Genomic DNA, 21,083 nt, shown 5'->3' with positions numbered 1-21,083 from the left:
GGCATTCTATCTAAAGTTTATCTAAATGTGAATATGGAATGAATATCATACTGAAATGTTTCTTAGTACTTGGAGAAGATATTTAAAAAGTTTGAGTAAGGCTATGCCTGGAATACTATATGCCATATATGAGAAACAATGGATGACTTTAATAGTATTTTTACTTAATTTAATTAGCTGGTCTTTGAAGATACAAAAGGAGGCAGGCCTGGGCTGAGGTGGTGGCCTGTAGCCTCTTCCTTCCACCATGATCCCAAAGAAAGCTGACTTTTTAAGGTTGTTAGGTAATTATAAAATCAGAAGGACCTCTTCAATTATCTTTTTACCACAACATTTTAATAGTAGCATGGTAATTTAAAAAAATGTTTTAACATCTCATTTAAAAACTGTAATTGTTCTATATAATAAGAAAAGACAGTGACGTTCTTATGTTAAGTTGTTTATTTTAAGATAGTTACAAGTATCTTGCTGTCTTCAGTAACTTCAATGATGGACCAACAATTCCTTCTGCCAAGCACAGCAGTAAGAAGAAAACAGAATCAGCTGGCTGGATCCTCCTTTTTCTTTTTTACCTGAAAAACAAGGTACAGAACAAATAAAAATCTAAATGGCATTTTCTGGAAAAATAATGCCAAGAGATAACACATATTTAAGTGGGGTTTAAATAACTGACTTTACAAAATACAATGTTACTCTACACTGGTGGTTCTCAAATTTTGGTCAGGGGATCCTTTCATGGGATCTGAAGGCAAAACTATTTTCATTATCTTATTTGCCTGTTTTACTCTCATTCTCAAGAGTATATGGTAGAGTTTTCCAGAACCTACATGATGTGTAATACCAGAACAGACTGAATACAAGAATAGATGAGAATCTGTCTTCCATTAAGTCAGATATCAAGGGGTCCTGAGACCATAGTTTGAGAGCCACCACAATTCATCAGTTTATCTGTTACACCTCAAAATAACACTAATTTTCTATCCTGTAAGTTATTTAAAAAAAAAAAAAATCCCCCTAGCATTACTATATGCTCCCACAAGTTGGCAGCTACTATAAATGGGTCTAGCAATCTAAATCTCAGAGAATCTGTTTCACTGTTGCTAAACTTGCTTCAATTGTATCTAGCTGGTTTTCTTTTCTGAAGGTGTCTGGGGAGAGTATATGAAATATTACCACTTTACCTCTTGTCTGAGGATGAAACTTGATTTTCACTAATCCCTGGTTTTTACATTAGGAAAAAAAAAGACAAAACAAGCCGGTGAAGAAGCAATCCATGCTAGTTAATTACACATAATTTCCAACTAAAAACGTCCATTTCCTCACTTGTTATTTTGAGCGTATCATATGGTTACCAAATATTCCTTTAAAACAAAGTCAATGTTATAAAAGTTACTGACTTCAATCTGGTTAGAAGCAATAAAACCATGTTCATGTAAGTAGGCAAGACTATGAAGTGTAATTTAACAACTATTTCTATAAATAGCATACAATATATCTAAAACTTTTAGGGTGGCAACTAATATATACTTGACACTTCTAATATTACGGTTTATTCATGCCTTTTATTACTAAATAGCCAAATGTGTCTGTACTGAATATTAATCTTCAGCCAGAATAACTGATAAACTAGAAAGCATGCAAGCCTCTTACACAAACAATCCAACCTTGGGACTGCACAGCCAACTTAATAAAGGCTACCATTCTAGTAAGTGGGCAGTCAAGTCTATTTCCAATTATTTGAATTCTTTTTCTGATCTCAGTTTTTATACTCCAGTCTCCCTCTCCTCATTTCATTTGATTCTGCTGCTTTTTCATCAGGTTTCCCACATTCCTAACTGAGAGTCTGGTCCTCAATTCTGCAGATGTTGTATCCTCATGGTTTATTCCTAGCATTCCTTTTTCAGGAGAAAAAGAGGACCTTGGTTCTCTGACCTCTCAGCCCCTGGAACCTTGAGAATGCAGTTCTTTCCCCCAGACTTCCTCATACTTAACATCTAAAAAGAAATCAGCATTGGCAGTAGGACACAGAGAACAAGGAGGCTTAATAAATAATGTTTACTTAATCCCTATATTAGCCCCCATGATACAGATGACAAAACTGAGTCATAGAAGGAGCATCTTAGCCGTTTATTAAGCTAGGAAGTGGCAGGATCTTAGTCACTGCACTGGATGCTATGATGCTAATGATACAACACTAGTGAGCAGACTGAGAGGTGGGTTAAAGTCATGTTTGCAAAGCAGTTAAGAGAAGGAAGGATGCACAGGATGCAAAGCTGACAGATCTAATGAAAAACTTATAGAATGGTCTCAAACAGTTTTATTTGTGTCTCTTTGGCATCCTGTCCAGTGTCTACCCTCAGAGACAACACTTAAGGACTAACTTCACCTTCCTGATGAACCTATCCCTGATTCTTAAACAAGGACCAATGTTTTCACATACCCAGTAAAATGTTATTTTTCCCTCTTCTGAACTTCCAGTTCTTATGGCACGTCATTCATTCACTCAGCAAATATTTACTGAGGAGTATGTACCAGTTGATAGGGCTTTAAAGTGGGCTAGTCCTTGTCCCTCCCATGCCACAGGAATACACTAATAAAAAGACAATTCCAGTAAAGTGGTGTGACTGCTGATAAAAGTAAGCATAGGACGCTAGAAGAGGGAACCCCACCCAAACTGTGAAGGCAGATTTTCTGGAAGAAAGGACTCTCGGCACAGTTAGGAAAGACAAACCAGGTTTATCTTTTTAGGAAAGTCAGATGAAAAACCAAGGTGCAAGGGGAAGAAAGGAAGGGCACTTCAGGCAGAAGCACATGCCATTGTGAAGGGGAGAAGAGAGCATGGCATATTTGTGGGACTGGAAGAGGAGCAAAGTGGCTGAGGCCCAGGGAAGACTGAACTGGTCATCTGTGGGACTAAATGAGAGGGCTGCTGGCCAGGCGATAAGGGCTCCCATATATCAAGCTAAGCCATCGCTTCAGGATGATTATGTAACAGAGAATGGATTCTGTTATTTTCCTCAGAACACTCTGTTCCAAGGGTCAGAGAGTAAATACTTTAGATTTTGTGGGTCAAGTACTGTCACACTCTCTTTTTTATGACCCTTTAGAAAGGGAAAATCCCTTCTTAGCTCTGGGCCAGTTTGCTGACTTGTGCTCAAGTGCAATTTCTAATACGACATCTACCCTCCCTGTTAGGGCTGTGAGCTCTGAAGGGAATTACTGTCACCAACACATCCTCAGTGTTGAGCAAAGGGTTTGGTACTTCAGAGCCACTTAAAAAAATACGTTTTTTAATTCAGGAGAGAAAGGACAAGGATCTGCACTAAGTGGGCATAAAGGGAAAAGGTTCAGATATTTAGAAGGTAAAATTTATAGAATTTGGTGACCAATTAGTAGGAGGTGATAAATAGTCGAAGATAACCTACTATATACATCAAAATTATCTGCATATTTTTCTTATCCTATTAGAATGTCACTGTTTTGAAAGGATTGCTTCCTTCAACACTGTGCCTAGCACTGAACTTTGCACACAGTGGGTGTTCAATCCAATAGTTTGTTGAATAGAATTCCAATTACCTTAACCCCTGTGTCACAAACATTAATATAGCTTGACAACCATGAAATTTTGAGGAAAGTGGTTAATTATCTTGATAAAGAAAACTTAGTAAGTAAAAAATCCTGGACCCTACCACCATTCAGTGATTTATATTTATGTGCAACCAAACTCAAAACCAGTCCTGAACTCAAAAAACTTGGTTTGTAATGCTGAATTATCCACAACCTTATTCCTAATGCTTTAGGAAACTGAAAACCATATACAGATTTCCAAAAAGAAGAAACGAATCCTGAATGTTTCAGCTAAACCACAGATCCCCCTTTCACCAAATCTTTATATCTTAAGAGTAGGTTACAAGATCAATAAAAGGATCATTTCATCTTTAACAGACAAAACAAAACTGGAAACTTTTATACATTGAAACTTGTAGCTAGCAGACACAGATGAGAAAGTCTCTGAAGGCATTGCACAATGACTCACAGGGCCGCAGCGCCGGAGATGATTTCTATCAGCTCCTTTGTGATGACAGCCTGGCGTGTGCGGTTGAACGTCAACGTCAGTTTGTCAATCATCTCAGCTGTAAACACACCAAAAGATCAGACAACAAAACCTACCACTAGAAAAGAGTAACTCTGTTCATTAACTTGTTCAAAATTTAGAAAGAGATTCTGTTAATTTTTGGGTCCCAAAATCGTCTCCCAAAAAACTTAATGAAGGGGGCTCTCTTGTCCCCTCCTGGTGTTAGCCAGGAGCTCTATTCTCTCACTTTATTTCTAAATAAAAGCTTGTACCTTGCTCTCCTAAAGAAAAAAAACTTAATGAAGATACTTTTACATCTTCCATGGGATACCTTTTCAAAGTACTTGCAAATTTACTGCCAAGAAAGATACTTCCTTTAAGGCAGACAATACTATTTTTCTATCTTTTCAAATGAAAATTCAAGGAAAGAGATAGTAATTGGTCAAAAACTTCAAAAATCAGGACAAGCCCAGGATTAGATCCTAGTTCTCTTGCTACCTGGTCTACTTCAAGGATGTCAGCAGTGCATTTAATAGGCAGGTCTTCATGCTACTCTCAGCAAGAGAATTCTCCTGGCAGAGACCTGCTGCACACTCACAAGCATTCTTGCTGGCATTGTCCATAGCCGTCATCCTGGCACTCTGCTCACTCGTGGTAGACTCTTTTAGAGAATAGTAGATAACGTTGGCCAGATTGAATTCCTGGTAATTCCGCAGCACGTCAGCATCAATATCATCATAGATACTCAAGCTCTCTGTTAAAGCAAGTCATACATTTCTTTGAAGCAATAAAGCACAGGAGTGACTTAATAAGTCAGCTTACTAGTATAAAAATCCTTATAATCAGAGTTACATTTATGGAGTATAACAATGAAGCAAAACTGAAGGAACAAAACACAGCAACAGACTCCAAGAAGGGACTAGTGGTTACCAAAGGGGAGGGGTGGAGGAGAGGGGGTTGCGGGGAGGGAGAAGGGATTGAGGGGTGTTATGATTGGCACACATGGTGTCGGGGGGATCATGGGGAAGACAGTGTAGCACAGAGTAGGCAAACATTGACTCTGTGGCATCTTACTATACTGATGGGCAGTAACTGCAATGGGGTATAGGGGGGACACAATAATATGGGTGAATGTATTAACTACATTGTTTTTTCATGTGAAACCTTCATAAGAGTGTACATCAATAATATCTTAATAAAAAATTCTTTTTTAATCACAGAGTTAATGTAAGATAGGTTAAAAGACTCAGTTCTAAAAGTTTCTTTTATTTCCACACTATAGATTACAGCAGAATTTCAGCAAAATATAATGTGTAAAAGCCTTTGATATTCTACTTCAGATGCTTAATAACTTCACTACATCTCATGGATATGAAGTCCTCTAGATGGCATTGATGAGAGTGCCTGGCACAAAGTCAGCAAACACTGTTTTCTTCAATAAAGAAATTAACAAAGAACTGAAACCAGTACAGTGTATTCAGTGTAGGACAAAAATCCCTATTTAGCCATTTGATTACTGGAGAGATCTCAGTATCGTCAGGAAAATGAGAGAGGGAGAACATTTCTAAGATTATGGAAGAGTAGGGGAGGAATTAGAGGCTGATATGCATTTTAGTCATTATGTTCCAGAAATTTAGCAGTACTCTTTAAAATTCATTTATTAGGGTAAAGTGGTGAAACAGTCCTATATTTCATCAAACTTAAGATGCTATGGATTATAACCCCTATTTTACGTACCATTAGGAAAGAAAGTAACAGCTAATTAAAAATGACATGCCACTGATAGGTAGAAAGATCTCAATTTCAGAGATGTTAAAATGTCAAAAAGTATACATCTCAAAATAGATGATCTATTAATATATAGAAGGGGAAAAAGCCTTAGGAAAATAAAATCAGTTCCAGAACATTATTTCTAGGCTGCTTCACTGAGCAATGATGACTATTCAAATAAAATAAGAGAATGGAGTGGGTTGGTGTAAATTAGTTGAGAACACTGTTCTCTATTCTAGAGCTTCTGACTATATTATGCTTAGGTAGAGTTCCCAGACAGTCTGCAAAGCCACTTTCTAACTAAGCTCTTCAATCTTTGAGAACAGAAAACATGTCTAATGATGCCTTCAGTATTTATTTGTTCAATTAATGAAGAATAGAGTAAGAGTTATTAAACAATGAATGGATGACAGTATCATGGAAGCCACTAATAGGTGGTTATGGAAACATTCTGCCCCTGCTGAACCAGGCCATCCTAACACTACTTTCCTAAATGTACACATCTCTCCTTTCCATGTGGAAAAGTACTTGTCATACAAAAACTACTTACCAGCACCTGCAACAGTATCAAGGGAAAAGATGGGCTTTTCTGCTATCTTGTAGGAGATGACAGACCTAGAAATGACAAAAGCAAATGTAAATTTCGAATAATTTTTTGCCTTTGTTAAGTAGACATTTACTTATTTTAAAATATGAACAGAAACATTAAAAAGCTTTGTTAAATTTTTCTTGCCTGAATTGATTGAAGATAATAGAGCCTTCATCAAATTCATATCCAGAATTTAATAATTCAAGGGCAATGACTGATGCATCTCCAAAAGTAGGGGGTTTTCTTCCCACCTCTTTGAATGTCACCAGAAACTGGTCAGAATGAGTTCTGTAAGAAAGAGATCACATGAGAAAAGTCAGCAGAATACCTCTGCTGAGAGCTCTCAGGGCCCAGGAAAGAAGCATTACTACTGCAGATGGAGCTTTTTCTCGGGGGAAGGGTGATCACTAAACTGATCCACCATCACAGATTATTCTTAGCCTTTAATGCCTGAAAAGAACTAAGGCCAACAATCAGGCCTTTCTTATTTTGTATTTCTCTATGCCTTTATTTCTTTCCTTCCAATACTAATTAACTATTGTTCACGTCTGACATTTCTGGATGGGACAGCATCTCAGAGTCCTCATTTTTAAAAATGTCATTAGCTTTTTATATTCCCATTTCATTCCATTTATGGTTTGGATAAAGGAGAAGCAAAAGTCAAGTAGAAAACAGTAAATCTATATATTCTAATATATCTTGGAAAAAATACAAACAAACAAAAACTTCTCTGAGTATAAAACAGATAATCAAAACAGACACCTTGCTTTAATGAACTATCAAAGAAACTTCCATTTATTCATGTTTGCATCCTTTTAAATGTAAATAATATGTATTTAAATCACCTGTGAAGTATACCCCTGATTTTATCGCCAATTCCAACAAGCTTAACCTCCTTTCCAGCTGCTGTGAGTGTGGTCACCTCACTTTTCATCTGTTTAGCAATGGAGGAATGAATAGCACCACAAAGTCCTCGATCTGAGGACACACCAATGAGGAGGTGTTTCTTCTTGTCTTCAGGCACCTTAATATCAGCCTTTTCATACAGAGCTTAAAGACAAAAAAGGGCAAGAATTTAAAAATACGTGTATAGAATATAGAAATATAGAAATAACTGCTAATTTACAAAGAGTTGGCTGTTTTCAAAATCATGCATTTAACCTTGACTAACATAATCAAGTGCCTGTATACTTACTCTCTTTACAATCAGACTGAGAACCATAAAGTTTAAATCTCTGTATGACAAAGCTTCCTAAAGGTCATTTAATGGCCAACTCGCCTCAAATACAGACTAGAAGGAATCTCTAGTACAATTAAAGAATTTGTAGAGGCCAGAATTACAGAGGTAACATTTATCTAGATAACAGGCTTCTAAAGAATATAGATCTTCAGTATACAGCCAAAAATGTAGGAAGCAAATATTTACTAAACTGCTCATATAAATGGTATATCAAGATTTATAAAACCATTGACATTAAATTAACAGATGCTACTTTATCTTTGGGATTCGTTTCACAACCTCACTTTGTTGGTTTAGTCTTCCAAAAAGCAGAGGCCGAGAAGGGGTTAAATGGGATGAAATACACATAGAATTCATGTGGGACGCCTGCGAGAGATGACAGGTCACACTGAGGGACAGCTCTGGCAACAGGAAAGAGAAGGAAGAAAGCTGGCTGGGGGCAGCTTCCTGGGACCCTGTGCAGTTTGGGGAAAGTTCAGCAAGGCTGCTGGGAGCCCCAAGTGTCCCAAAACATGCCTGTTTTAGTATGCTGCCTGCTCAGGAGCCAGCTAGGAGCAGCCAGGGAGGCATGGCCTGGGTGTAAACACAGGGTGGGCCTGGCAACTGTGCTCCCAGTGGGTGGGAGGTGCATTTTCACAGCAGCCACAGTCACCGTTTTGACAAAACCCCTTCTAGTACCTTTTCCAGAATAGAGCAGGGTTAACGCCTGAGGACCCTCCATAAAAAGCAGAGAGAATACTTCAAAGTTCAGGAGAGTAAGAAAATATTCCTTTTAAGTCTCTATGTTTTATATTGTTCAGAATGTCTATTTTAAATTTCTAAATATTTTAAATGATTAGCCATTTAATACCTAGCAGTTAGTATTTTAGTTTGAAGAACTTACAAGCTGATTGGCAGCCTTGACTTGAATTTTTAGTATTTTACCACAAATACTCTAATCAGCTATTTAAGAGAGTTTCTTCTTTATTTGATAGTTTTGTGGTTATAGAGTTTTTTGGGGGGAAACAAAATTTATTGTACTTATTAATAAATCAGCTATCAAGGTCAATAGGGAAATCACTTCCCCTTTTCATATATAAATAAATAGCGATTTACCAATCGACCTTTACTGAGCCAGCAACTATATGCTCAGTTGTGCTTGACAGGTAACAGGACTCATGAGAGCAAATGGTTGGAGGTGGTCAAGATTGCTAAACCCTGACCCAGAATCTCCTCTATACCTGTTCATGAAACTAACCACAGCAGTTCTAAAACATGGAGCCATTTCCACTAAAGCCTAGGGCTCTATTGTTTCCTCATGCAAAAATTTCTTTAGCAGTATAAACCAATGTTTAAAAAAATATGGAAGAGCACAAGAAATTACACAAGGTAATTTACATCTAATACATAGATACATCAATACACAGAAAATAAAGATATATTTTCAATTTTGAAATAAGAAAAGTATTCCTTCTTTCCAGCTGAGGTTTAAACATTCCAGTCACATGTGTTCCTGAGTCACCAGACTACCAGCCAGCTCCCCCAACCCAACAGCCCCAAAATATCACATCAGTGTAATGGGATGAAACCAAGCACCTGAATTGGATATACTATGTTGCCAAGTTCTTTTGATGGCATATTTAATAATCTAGGAAAATTTTCAGAGTTTTTAAAAAGTTAACATAGTCACATACAGTGGTTAACAGACTTTAGGCCAAACATGTAAGTATGGATTTGGGCAAGGGCAACTCGACTTCAGCATGCTGGCTTTTCTCATCTGTAAGGCAGGAGCTGACAGTTCCTACCTGCACCGACTTCTGACAAAAATGGGAAAATACACAGGATAGACCTGTCTTCACAGGAAGCACTAACAGAAAATATCAGTGGTGACCTTTGTTATGCTAAGTGATTCCCCACCATCTGTGCACCACGTGCCCCTTACCCAAAGACCCTGTGCCATACACGCGAGCCGGCTTCAGCTCCCTCTCAGCTCGGGCATATTTTGCTGCCGCCACCATTTTCATGGATTTGGTAATTTTCTGGATGTTTTTGATGGACTTTAGTCGCCTGGTAACTGGAAAATATAAGTGCTCTGTTAAGATAAAGGAGTTATAATTTCATTTGTGAACTTAACAAAATATCTTTCTAAGCTGCAAGGTGGGATAAAATTAGCACTCAGACCATCAATGCAAGCATGACGCTAAAGCAGGCTCAATGCCACAACTAGCACTGATAAAAGGTCAAACCTAGTTGCCACTTCAATAGGACAAGGAAAATGGCAACAGAAGAGAACAATAAATATGCACTTAAAACGTTCAATGATATTGAAAATGGCCTTTAACTACACATTCTGTAACACTGATTTGACAGCTAAACAAATAGTAGTTTTTTCTAGTTCTATCCTCATGCTACAGACAATAAAATCAGAACTGTGGGTCACCTCACACTGGTCTTTTCCAAAACAAGTTCCATTTTCTGCACATATGATGTACATTCATTTAGACCATTTTGAAAAAATATATCATGGGCTAAGACATATTTTTTTAAATGTTTTTATCTGTCAAAGTTTAGTTTTTCTTAATTGACATATTGAAGATAAAGTACTTACTATCTTTCAAAGTTGCCATATTTCGAACTTGGATCCTGAGAATAAAGGTATTAAAAATACTTCAGTTTTTTAAAAAAATTAGTTCAATACAAGAAAACTTCCAAAGTTAATATACTTACTTGAAAAATGCTTCTTAAGGAAACCATCAAATATAGAACTCAATGTGCATGTATTTTAATTCCTTAATACCAACACCAAGCACTCTATCAATGGACTCATTTTGTTTGATCCAACCAGCACAATCACACACTGAAGTCACAGTGGAATTCACAGGCTCTATTCCCACCTATCTCTGCATACATTGTTTCCATGACAGGAAAGTCCTCCCCCTTGTTAGGCTATCCAACTTTCTTTTTTTTAAATTTTGGTATCATTAATGTACAACCACATGAGCAATGTTGTGGTTACTAGATTCCCCCCATTCTCAAGTCCCCACCACATACCCAATTACAGTCACTGTCCATCAGCATAGTAAGATGCTATAGAGTCACTACTTGTCTTCTCTGTGCTATACTGCCTTCCCCGTGCCCGCCCCCTATATTATATGTGCTCATCATAATACCCCTTATCTCCCTCCCTTCCCACCCATCCTCCACAGTTCCTTTCCCTTTGGCAACTGTTAGTCCATTATTGGGTTCTGTGAGTCTGCTGCCGTTTTGTTCCTTCAGTTTTTGCTTTGTTCTTAATGCTCCACAGATGAATGAAATCATCTGATACTTGTCTTTCTCCGCCTGGCTTATTTCACTGAGCATAATACCCTCTAGTGCCATCCATTTGTTGCAAATGGTAGGATTTGTTTTCTTCTTATGGCTGAATAATATTCCATTGTGTGTATGTACCACATCTTTATCCATTCATCTACTGATGGACACTTAGGTCACTTCCATTTTCTGGGTGAAATGGTATTTCTATTTTGAGTTTTTTGAGGAACCTCCATACTGCTTTCCACAATGGTTGAACTAATTTATATTCCCACCAGCAGTATAGGAGTGTTCCCCTTTCTCCATATCCTCACCAGCATTTGCTGTTCCTCGTCTTTTTGATGTTGGCTATTCTAACGGTGTGAGGTGATATCTCATTGTGGTCTTAAATTGCATTTCCCTGTAATTAGTTATGTGGAGCATCTTTTTATGTGCCTGTTAGCCATCTGAATTTCTTCTTTGGAGATGTGTCTGTTCAGATCCTCCGCCCATTTTTTTAATAGGGTTATTTGCTTTTTTGGGCGTTCAGGCGTATGAGTTCTTTATGTATTTTGGATGTTAACCCCTTGTTGACAAATATATTGTCCCATACTGTAGGATGCCTTTTGTTCTGTTGATGGTGTCCTCTGCTGTACAGAAGCTTTTTAGCATGGTGTAGTCCCATTTGTTCATTTTTTATTTTGTTTCTCTTGCCCGAGGAGATGCATTCAGAAAAAGTTGCTCATATTCAAGAGATTTTTGCCTATGTTTCCTTCTAAGAGCTTTATGGTTTCATGACTTACATTCAGGTCTTTGATCCATTTTGAGTTTACTTTTATGTATGGGGTTAGATAATAATCCAGTTTCATTCTTTTGCATGTAGCTGTCCAGTTTTGTCAACAACCAGTTGTTGAACAGGCTGTCATTTCCCCACTGTATATCTATGGCTCCTTTGTCATATACTAATTGACCATATATGCTTGGGTTTATATCTGGGTTCTCTAGTCTGTTCCATTGGTCTATGGGTCTGTTCTTATATACCAATAACAAATTGTCTTGATTACTGTGGCTTTGTAGTAGAGCTTTAAGTCAGGGAGCGTAATCTCCCCCCGCTTTATTCTTCCTTCTCAGGATTACTTATCCAGCTATTTTTAAAACCAAGGTCTGCTACTTCTAAAAAGCATTCCTTAACTTTTTCAACTCAGTTTAATAAATGTGTACTCACAACGGCTACTGTTTCTAGATATGTTCCTGGATTACAAGAAGCATAAAAGAGACTTATGAAAACTTAGTTTTACATTATTTTTCTACAGCCTTTTAAAATTAAATTGCTAGTGAACAAAAATCAAGATGATTTTACTGAAATGTAATGTTAGTGAAAGATAAATATGAAAGGATCTTTACTTTCCTGGGGAAGATAACATGATCAAAGAGAAACTATCTTGCAGCCCTTATTAAATCCACACAGACAGTCTGTCTTTGCTTGGAAAGCTCCATGGGAGAACTTATTAGGAAACTGCGCATAAAGGAAGGCCTAAGGAGGATGTAGTTTTGAGGTGGGAGACATAGGTTGGGTTAATACATTTACATTTTCTTTTATAGTAGTAGGGAAATGATGAATGTTTATAAGCCCACAGACCAGTTTAGTTTTTCAATAAAGCATCTCAGATGGCAGTGAAAAGCACAAAATGATGTTGGAATATTGCTGACATGGAGACTGAAGAAGGGGCTGCTGCAGCTTCCAGAGAGGAGAAGGCAAGACCTGGACTAAGATGTGAACAGAGGAACAAGAGACCAGATTTGAGAGCAAGTTCTTAAGATAAGAAAGGAAAATAGTAAGAATGACCCAAAGGTTTCTAACTAAATAACCTGAGTGGACAGTGTTGTTATTAAACAAGGTAGAAAAACTGGCTGGGAGACATCTCCTAGAGATAATGAATCCTGAGTGATATAGTTAAAAAGCCCAGGGGCCCAGGTGGAAATGTCCAACAAGGGAAATATGGGGTTTTTGAGACTTGAGATACAGATTTGTAACTATCAACAAACATGGTAGATGGTGCCCCCCAAAAAGGGAAGGTGAAATTAGGAGAGGGAACACTTCCTAATTCTGAGGCCAGCATCACCTACTAACAAAACCAGATAAAGACACTGTAAGAAGTGAAAATTAGAAGATAGTATCTCTCATGAACATAGATGCCAACAGTTTAAAGAAAATAATATTAGTAAACTGGATCCAATAATGTATTAAAAAGAATCATACAACACAACAAAGTGGATATATTCCAGGTGTGCAAGAGTGGTTCATCATTTGGAAAGTCAAATAACATAATCCATCACATCAATAGGTTAAAGAAGAAAAACGATGTATTAATAGATGTAGGAAAAGTATTTGAGAAATTAAACACAAAACGCCAGCTTATGATAAAACCTCTCATTAAACTAGGAATAGAGGAGAACTTCCTCAAACTGATAAAGAACATCTACAAAAAACCCTATGGTGAGAAACCAGCTTTCCCCCTATGACTGGGAACAAGGCTAGGATGTCCTCCCTCACCACTCCTATTCAACACTCTACTGGTAGTCCTAACTAATGCATTAAGACAAGAAAAGAGGTAAGAGCTGTACAGATTGGGAGGAAAGAAAGCATGTTCTTTGTTCATAGATGACATGACTGCCTACAGAGAAAAATCCCTGAGTTCGCAAAGAACTCCTGGAACCAATAACCAGTTATAGTATGGTTGAAGGATATCAACAAACCGATTTTAACGTTTATATGGAAAGGCAAAACATCAAGAATGGCCAGCACAATTTTGCAGAAGAACAAAGCCAGAGAACTGACACTACATGACTTTGAGATTATATAAAGTTACAGTAATCAAGACAGTACAGTACTGGTGAAAGAATGGACAAGTAGATCAGTGGAGCAGGACAGGGAGCCCAGAAATAGGTCCAAATACAGACAACTGATATTTGATAAAGGAGCAAAGGTGATTGAATGGAGAAAGAATACTCTTTTCTACAAATGGTACTGGAACACTGACATCCATATACAAAAATATTAATCTAGACAATGATCCTACACCTTTCCAAAAAACTAATTTAAAATGGATCATTAGATCTAAAGTAAAACACAAAGCTATAAAATTTCTACAAGATACCAAGGAGAAAATCTAGGTACTGTGGGTTTGGCTACGAGGTTTTAGATAAACACAAAAAGCATGAGCCATGAAAGAAAAAAATTGATAAACTGGACTTCATCAATTTTAAAAACTTCTGCTCTCCAACAACACCGTTAAAAGAATGAAAAGACAAGCCACACACTAGGAGAAAATATTTGCAGAACACAAATCTGATAAAGAGCATTAACCAAAATATACAAAGAACTAGTAAAACTCAACAATAAGCAACCCAAATAAAAAATGTTTTATTATTGTTTAAAAAAATGTGCAAAACATACAAACACATACCTCACCGAAGATAAACCAATGGCAAATAAGCAGATTAAAAGATGCTCTGTGTCATTAGGGAACTGCAAATTAAAGCAATGAGATACAACCATATACATGTAAGAATGGTTAAAACTTTTAAAAACTAATACTAGATGATGAGGATGTGGAACAGAAACTCTCATTGATTACTGGTGGGAATGCAAAATGACATGACTACTTTGGAATGTGGTTTGACAGTTTCTTACAAATATCACGAAATTATTAGAGGAATTAGAAATTTTAGAGGAGGAAAATACTAGGTTTGCTTGTAAGAATGGACTTTCTAAAGGAAAAGGTGAAAGCTGGCAAATGCTGACAGGCTCTGCTGTTTAAGAGTACAGACTCATGTAAAATAATGATTGTTCCACTGACGTCTTTTCAAAATGGCACTTGAAAAGTAACACTGTTTTTTGGACAATTTTATTTTATTTTATTTCCTATAATTACTTTTCCACCCCCAAACATTCTCAATTATAGACTATAAAGAGTGACATTGGTACATTATAGCTTTAGGCAGACACTCAACTTAATTGATACAAATTTCTAGTCAGAGAGTATTATATGTAACAAATTTGAACTGCATGCCATACCTGGATGAACACAATGTTTTAGTTTCCATAAGTAACCCCAGGGAGAGGTATGAAAACATAGGACCTTTTGCTATTCTTTATGTTGGGCATATGCCCTAATCTCCCATTTTGATAAACTCTGGTGTTTAGCCTTCATTTAGTTCTAAAGATGTCAACCCATGTCACAACTTTAAAGTACAATTTGAGTACAGAATAACCATGAGCTGATCCCAGCTCTCTTTAGTGATTGTCTGCTGAAATGAATATATAATTATTGCAAATGAAAAGATAAAAGAAAATTTTGAATCAGTTATATGTTATGGAAAACTGTATCATGTCCTGAGAAATCCTCAGGAGATTGCTGTAGAAATTTGAAACTATCAAATACAGTGGGTGGAAAATCAGATAGTCGGTTACTATTATCTACTATGATCATGCAGCACTGTTAAAAAACCTGAAAGCACTGGAGAAGGGAGTCAGCAAGGTTGCTTGGGAGAATGATTCATCATTTAAAGAAATTTCAGAGTTCGAAGAATTTTAAGGAGTGTATAATGGTGTATAATATAAAAATTGAGGAAAAAGCAACTTCAGCTAATTCTTAAGGAAAAAAATCATAAAGTTTGTCTAATTCTAATAATAAATGCCTATGTGAAAGTCCATCACTGCCTCTCCACCAAAAAAGACTCCCTGGCACTTCTTCACCAACCACCACCCATGATCCAATCTTCTTTGCCAAGTACCATTAAAAAAACCTTACATTTAAAGCAGCAAGTATATTTATGAAGTCATTTTCATTTTCCAACTTATGTATCTGGTTCCACACCAACATTTCTCCTACTGCTCTCGGTTCTTTACAAATACTGACTCATTTGCTCTTCACACTAAACCCAGTGAATTGGGTACTATTCTTACCCCCATTTAACAGATGAGGAAATGGTGGCCCAGAGACACTGAGTAACTTGCCCAAGGTCACACAGCCAGGTGAATGGCAGTCAGGATTCACATCTCAACAGTGGGTTCCTGAGTCCATGTCCTATACTACACCCTAATGCCTCCCATCTGCTACCTTAGTCTCAGAATACAATCTGCCTTTCCTCTCCTGAAATGCCATCTCTCTTCCTTTCTAGTGTTTATAGTTCAATTTATAGCTATTGGTACACTATTCTAAAACAGTTCCATTTTAGATAATGTGGAACACTAGGACACAGAAATATATTTTCCCTTAATTTGACAAAAAAAAAAGCCACAGACTCTTTTCCCCAAATTTCTTATTTCTATTTTCTTAAATGCTACTTTTTTAAAAAGTTTCAATTTCTAAACATTTAGGGTATTTTACTGATACCCTAAACAACAATTAAGATAATTTCACTAAGATTTTAAATAAGCCTAATACTTGGTTAATGTCAGTATACTAATCTCCCTGAAACAGAAACTGTACAATTACAAATTGCACTTTTAAAAGCTTTCAATAACCAAAACAGAACAGAGGAAGTGCCCCTTCATGGTTCTGTAAAGGCGAAGGTATTTTTCTCCCCTTCTAAATTAACTCCGTGTATTGTGAAACATCAAGGTGGTTTTCACTTCTGAATTTAAAAGGCAATTACAATGAGTGGGAAGCAAAAGAGCAGGCACCCAGAGGGATGTAATATGTGCAAATGCTTTACACAGTGCCACCCGATGACTAATGAATATTCATAACCTGCCGATTTAAAACCAACATTCCAAAGGGATTGAGGTCACGACTTAGACCTTTGCCTACTTAGGTTCCTGTCTCAGACCAGAGAGCTCCTATTTAAAGCAATTCTTTATTAAAAGATCTTCAAATTGTCTTACAGGGTTTAAATAAAGTTATTTCTACAATTTTACGTAAAGTACTTTGTCCTTGTTTCAGAAATTCCTCCATTTTTAAAAAATCAACTTGACTACTACTTAAGGTAAAAGTATTGACGGGTTAACACTAATGCACAGCAAGCTGGGAAAGAAGCAAGGAAGGGCTGCTGTGCGCTAAGGGCCACCGCATGCCAGGACTGCCCCAGGAAGGTCACTAAGCCCATGTCCATTTGTTCACCACCACCATTAACACTTTCACAGTGCCAACTTGATGCAGGCAGGCACCCAACAAAAGTGTGCTGAGTGACTAACAAATGGGACAAATGTCTGAGAACTCAACTACGGTGACTCCTTTATTCCCACCAATACTCTTTTTCAGTATTAGGGAAAAAACAAAAAACAAACCAAACTGACTTCCAAGGCAAATCCACCAACATTTTTATGTAGGTATTTCCCATCAGATTTAACAACCTCATCACCCTTAATTATCTTGTCTATTGTTATGAACTCTTTGCTTAGCAAAAAAAGTACCCATTTCAATTAGTGCTTAATAGTCCCTTCATGTAGATTAGGACACAAAAATCTAGTGCTGTAGCTCCTTAGAATTCTCCGTTACTGTAAAACCCGAAATTGCTACACACAGCCTATAGCTAATAATCCCCTTTGCACTGCGCCTGAAATTCTTGCAGACTGGTCTAGCTTCAAGATATTTCATCCTATTATATGGCACCAGCCACAAACCAACGTTTATTTGCCTACTCCTGGCTTTCTAATATACAATTTTGGGGGGGCGAACCGATGCTTAAAAGCCTTAAAACGTGCATAACAGTTAACAGATGGCACTTAAATGTCAATGTATTTCCTCCACCTCCGGACCTTGGGACAATTTCATGACCTTGCAGGCTTACTACTTCAAGATAGTGCTAAGCGTCTTTCCCTTCCTCGTCAGCAGAGAGATTTTTAAGATCCCCTTCCACACAAATACCGTCAGCTCAGAAGAGCACATATCTTATTCACTAGTGCCCAGCAAAGCGCCTGCCACTGGACAGGTGCTTCTTGCATGTTCCGGCTGAATCCGGCAGCTCTTGAAGGGTTGCTGCTCTATAAACTGGTCGCTCAGAAGGCCTAACACGCGAAGGTTTGCAAGCCGTCAAGGACACAAAGTACAACTCAACGTTCCCCTAGACCTTGCCTCGGGTCCTCCCCGCCTCCTCCCTCTGTGGGCCGGGTAGACTCCACGACTCCCAGTGCCCCGCAAGTATTTATCAGATGAGTGAATGAATCTAGGCTGCCTGACAATCGTTTGAACTACGGCCTCGATCCGTAAGTCCGAGATGACCACTGCTCGAGGCTCTCACCCGGCCCATCCCGCCCGGCAGAAGTGGCGAGACCCTGCAGTCTCTACGGCCCGTAGCGCTCCCTCCCGGGTCGGGGGCGCTGCCTGAGCCCGGGGCCCAAGCGGGAAGAGGGCTCGGCCTACCCTGCGACCTCTGCCCCGTCCCACTAGCCTGCGCCCGCTGCCATTCCCACAGCGCCTCCCACCCCTCACAGCCCTCCGGCTCGCACCGCCAGCTGCCGTACCATTGCGGCTGCACCGCGCAAGCTGAGAGCCCAGCTGCGCCCGCCCAAGGGAACATGGTGGCCCCAGCCTGGCTTGAAGGTCGGTCAGACAGACTTCACAGCGCCTGCGCAGGAGCTCCCCAACTTCCTTCCCACCCCGTTTTCTCCTACAGTCTCGCTTCCTCCCGCCATACGGCGGAAAGCATCGCGAGCGTTGGGGCCCTTCCGGGGCTCCACCTCCGTCTGGCTCGAGGTTGCTATTTGTCCCTCCCACCCCGGCCAGCCAGTTCCGCTTCCGGTAACCAGGGCCCCCGCGTCCCAGGCAGTATCTGTGCTGTGGTCGCGATGGGAAAGTCAGATTTCCTTACCCCTAAGGCCATCGCCAACAGGATCAAATCCAAGGGTCTTCAGAAACTGCGCTGGTATTGCCAGATGTGCCAGAAGCAGTGCCGGGACGAGGTAAGCGGGCCCGGGTGACCCGATGCCTGGGCCACCTCTCCTGGCGGGGCCGCGCCGAGTCCCAGGCTCAGGTGGGGCACAAGGGCGGCTCTCGGGACGCTGGTTGGTTTGCGCTAAGTGAGTCGGCGACCCAACTCCGTAGGGCCGCCCTTCCTTGCGGCCTCTTCCTAGGGAAACCCGTGGTCTTTTGACACCCAGTCTTCCCCAGAACGAAGTGAAATGAAAGGTTTTGCAGGTCTCGTAGAAGTGATCCTACTCAAGCTGTTCTAAAACCGGGGCATGAATAGGTTAGTGTCGGACACCTGGGGAGTAACAATAACAGCTCTGACTCGATGTGATTCTTAAGAGAAACAAGATAATTAGGATCCACACCCCTCTTCAGGATATGATGAAAGAGGAGAGCCAAGCTCTTGTAGAGTACTCACCTAGCAAGCATTTATTGATCACCTACAATGTGCCAGGGCCAGGATGCTACTGTGGTTAAGACGACCCTGGAGTCAGACTGTCAGAAAGCCCAGTGACGCCGCTTACTGGCTGTGTGGTCTTGGGCAAATTAACTTCCATTCTCTCTGCCAGTTTACTTTTCTGTTAAGTGGGAAGAGTACTTCTACCTTCTGGTCAGATTGGTGTGCGTTTCAGATGAGTGAATTGTGTGTAAAGTGGCTCAGGGTGGTCTTTGGGCAGATCTTGAAAAGCTTTGTCTGCTGTGTTATGGAGTTTACACTTTTTCCCATTAGGGGGGTGAATGATGAAGCACCTTGAAGTGAGAGCAGGCTAGTGTCGGGAACATATTTTTCTCTGCATGGGTAGGGGCTGAAGAACATTGGGCAATTGGAATATTCTAACCTAGTGTTCTGCAAGTGAGAGATATTTAGGTGGGACTTACATTGAATGACATAGATACAATTATTTGCTTTCCTTTCTCTTTATTCTATTTAACAGTCAAGTGAAATTCCCACAGAAAATTAGAGACTAGTACAATGAACATTCGTATATCTATTACCTGGGTTGAACATTTTATGTATTTTGCCATATTTTTTGAAATACTTAAAAGTAAATCTCAAATAAGATATTTCACCCCTAAATACTTAAATATGCATCTCTAAAATATTAAGATAGTTTCTTATATAGCAACAATATGTCATAACAAAATTAATAAAAATTCCTGTATGTTATCGGACACACACTCCATATTCACATTTCTTCGGTTGCTCCCACTAATGCTTTTTAAAACAGGTTTTCCAGTCAAAAGCTATGAATTGGATTTGGTAACTAGGACTTTTTAAAAGTAGTTTTAGTTTCACAGCAAAAGTGAGCTGAAGGTACAGAGATTTCCCACAATACTCTTCCCCTACATATATCTAGCTTCCCCAACTATCAACTTTTTGCAACAGAGTGGAACTTTTTTTACAGTGACACACCTTTATCACTGGAGTCCATAATTGACATTAGGGTCACTCTTAGTGTTGGATGTTCTTGGGTTTCAACAAATCTATAATAACACATATCCATCATTATAGTATCGTACAGAATTGTTCCATTGCCTAAAAGTCTCTGTGGTCTAGGTTATTTAATTCCTTCCCAATTCTAAATGGAAAATAGAACAATGCCATCGCAATCCCCAATTGTTTTTCTGGAATTTGATTTGAAGTGACTAGGCTAGTAGTTATCCTGGAGCATTCCCACCTTCCAGAAATGAACCAAGTGTCCTTGAGGTTATCTTTTGCCTCCTTCCTCTAACTCTTGCAGTTTCTGTAAACTGGAACTTAGATCTGAAGGCTTTATTAGGATCAGGTTAAATATTTGGGGGAAGAATGCTTGATAGGTGACCCTGTGTATGTCATAGTGCATCACATAAGGAAGCCCATAATGTCTGGCAGGGCTAAAATAATTGAGTAAAGATGACAGCCTGTAAAGTAATGTCAGAAAGTTGTATTTTCCCTCTTGCAAGAGCAAGTAGCTAGTGAGGAAGTAAGAGGGGGGCATGGAATAGTGCCCACATACCTAGTTTCCCATCAACCTTTTACCTGTGTGTTTTAGCATCCTTACTCAAGTCTGTTATTTCATTAGGACTTGAAAAGTGGTTATTTTTCTAATTCTTTCTACATTATTAACTGCAAGTCTTTTGTAAGAATGAGTTTTCTCTCATTACCTAGGGCTATTTGGTTATCCCCAAATGTCATCCTAAAATGTTGTTCATGTGGGAAAGGGCAGGTAAATGCTTTGTTCTTTCCTT

The 21,083-nt window shown here is 38.9% G+C and overlaps 2 protein-coding genes across 4 annotated transcripts in view; one reads left to right on the top strand and one right to left on the bottom strand.

The window, feature by feature from the left end:
* Window positions 1-423: 423 nt before the first annotated feature.
* Window positions 424-18,557, bottom strand: ATP5F1C (ATP synthase F1 subunit gamma). 3 transcript variants are annotated; one of them, XM_036908160.2, is made up of 10 exons: window positions 18,410-18,557; window positions 10,262-10,296; window positions 9,596-9,727; window positions 7,280-7,484; window positions 6,579-6,722; window positions 6,396-6,460; window positions 4,674-4,829; window positions 4,037-4,133; window positions 1,182-1,218; window positions 424-572 (listed from the first exon to the last, which is right to left on the bottom strand). In XM_036908160.2, the coding sequence occupies exons 1-9, from the start codon at window positions 18,463-18,465 to the stop codon at window positions 1,212-1,214; spliced, it is 897 nt and encodes a 298-aa protein (XP_036764055.1). In that variant the 5' UTR covers window positions 18,466-18,557; the 3' UTR covers window positions 424-572; window positions 1,182-1,211. The 3 variants fall into 3 exon arrangements, with proteins under 3 accessions (XP_036764055.1, XP_057354163.1, XP_036764057.1); XM_057498180.1 differs by lacking the exon at window positions 1,182-1,218 and having other exon boundaries at window positions 424-563; window positions 4,027-4,133; XM_036908162.2 differs by lacking the exon at window positions 1,182-1,218.
* Window positions 18,558-18,676: 119 nt separating this feature from the next.
* Window positions 18,677-21,083, top strand: part of KIN (Kin17 DNA and RNA binding protein) — a 29,025-nt gene continuing 26,618 nt past the window's right edge. The window contains exon 1 of the mRNA XM_036908165.2: window positions 18,677-18,847. Within this exon, the coding sequence (XP_036764060.1) occupies window positions 18,734-18,847 (114 nt within the window). The 5' untranslated portion in view covers window positions 18,677-18,733. The remainder of the gene's footprint in view (window positions 18,848-21,083) is intronic.

The sequence above is a fragment of the Manis pentadactyla genome, chromosome 3, assembly GCF_030020395.1.
Source record: "Manis pentadactyla isolate mManPen7 chromosome 3, mManPen7.hap1, whole genome shotgun sequence".
Lineage (NCBI taxonomy): Eukaryota > Metazoa > Chordata > Mammalia > Pholidota > Manidae > Manis > Manis pentadactyla.
Note: the sequence above shows the minus strand (reverse complement) of the source record. Positions and strands in the feature narration are given on the sequence as shown.

Excerpts from the sequence above, each read along its gene's own strand:
- ATP5F1C (XM_036908160.2), bottom strand. The coding sequence starts at position 18,465 with ATGTTCCCTTGGGCGGGCGCAGCTGGGCTCTCAGCTTGCGCGGTGCAG. Across the intron at positions 10,297-18,409 it reads TGCGCGGTGCAGCCGCAATG|GATCCAAGTTCGAAATATGG; the intron begins GTACGGCAGCTG and ends CTTTATTCTCAG. Across the intron at positions 7,485-9,595 it reads GTATGGCACAGGGTCTTTGG|CTCTGTATGAAAAGGCTGAT; the intron begins GTAAGGGGCACG and ends TTTGTCTTTAAG.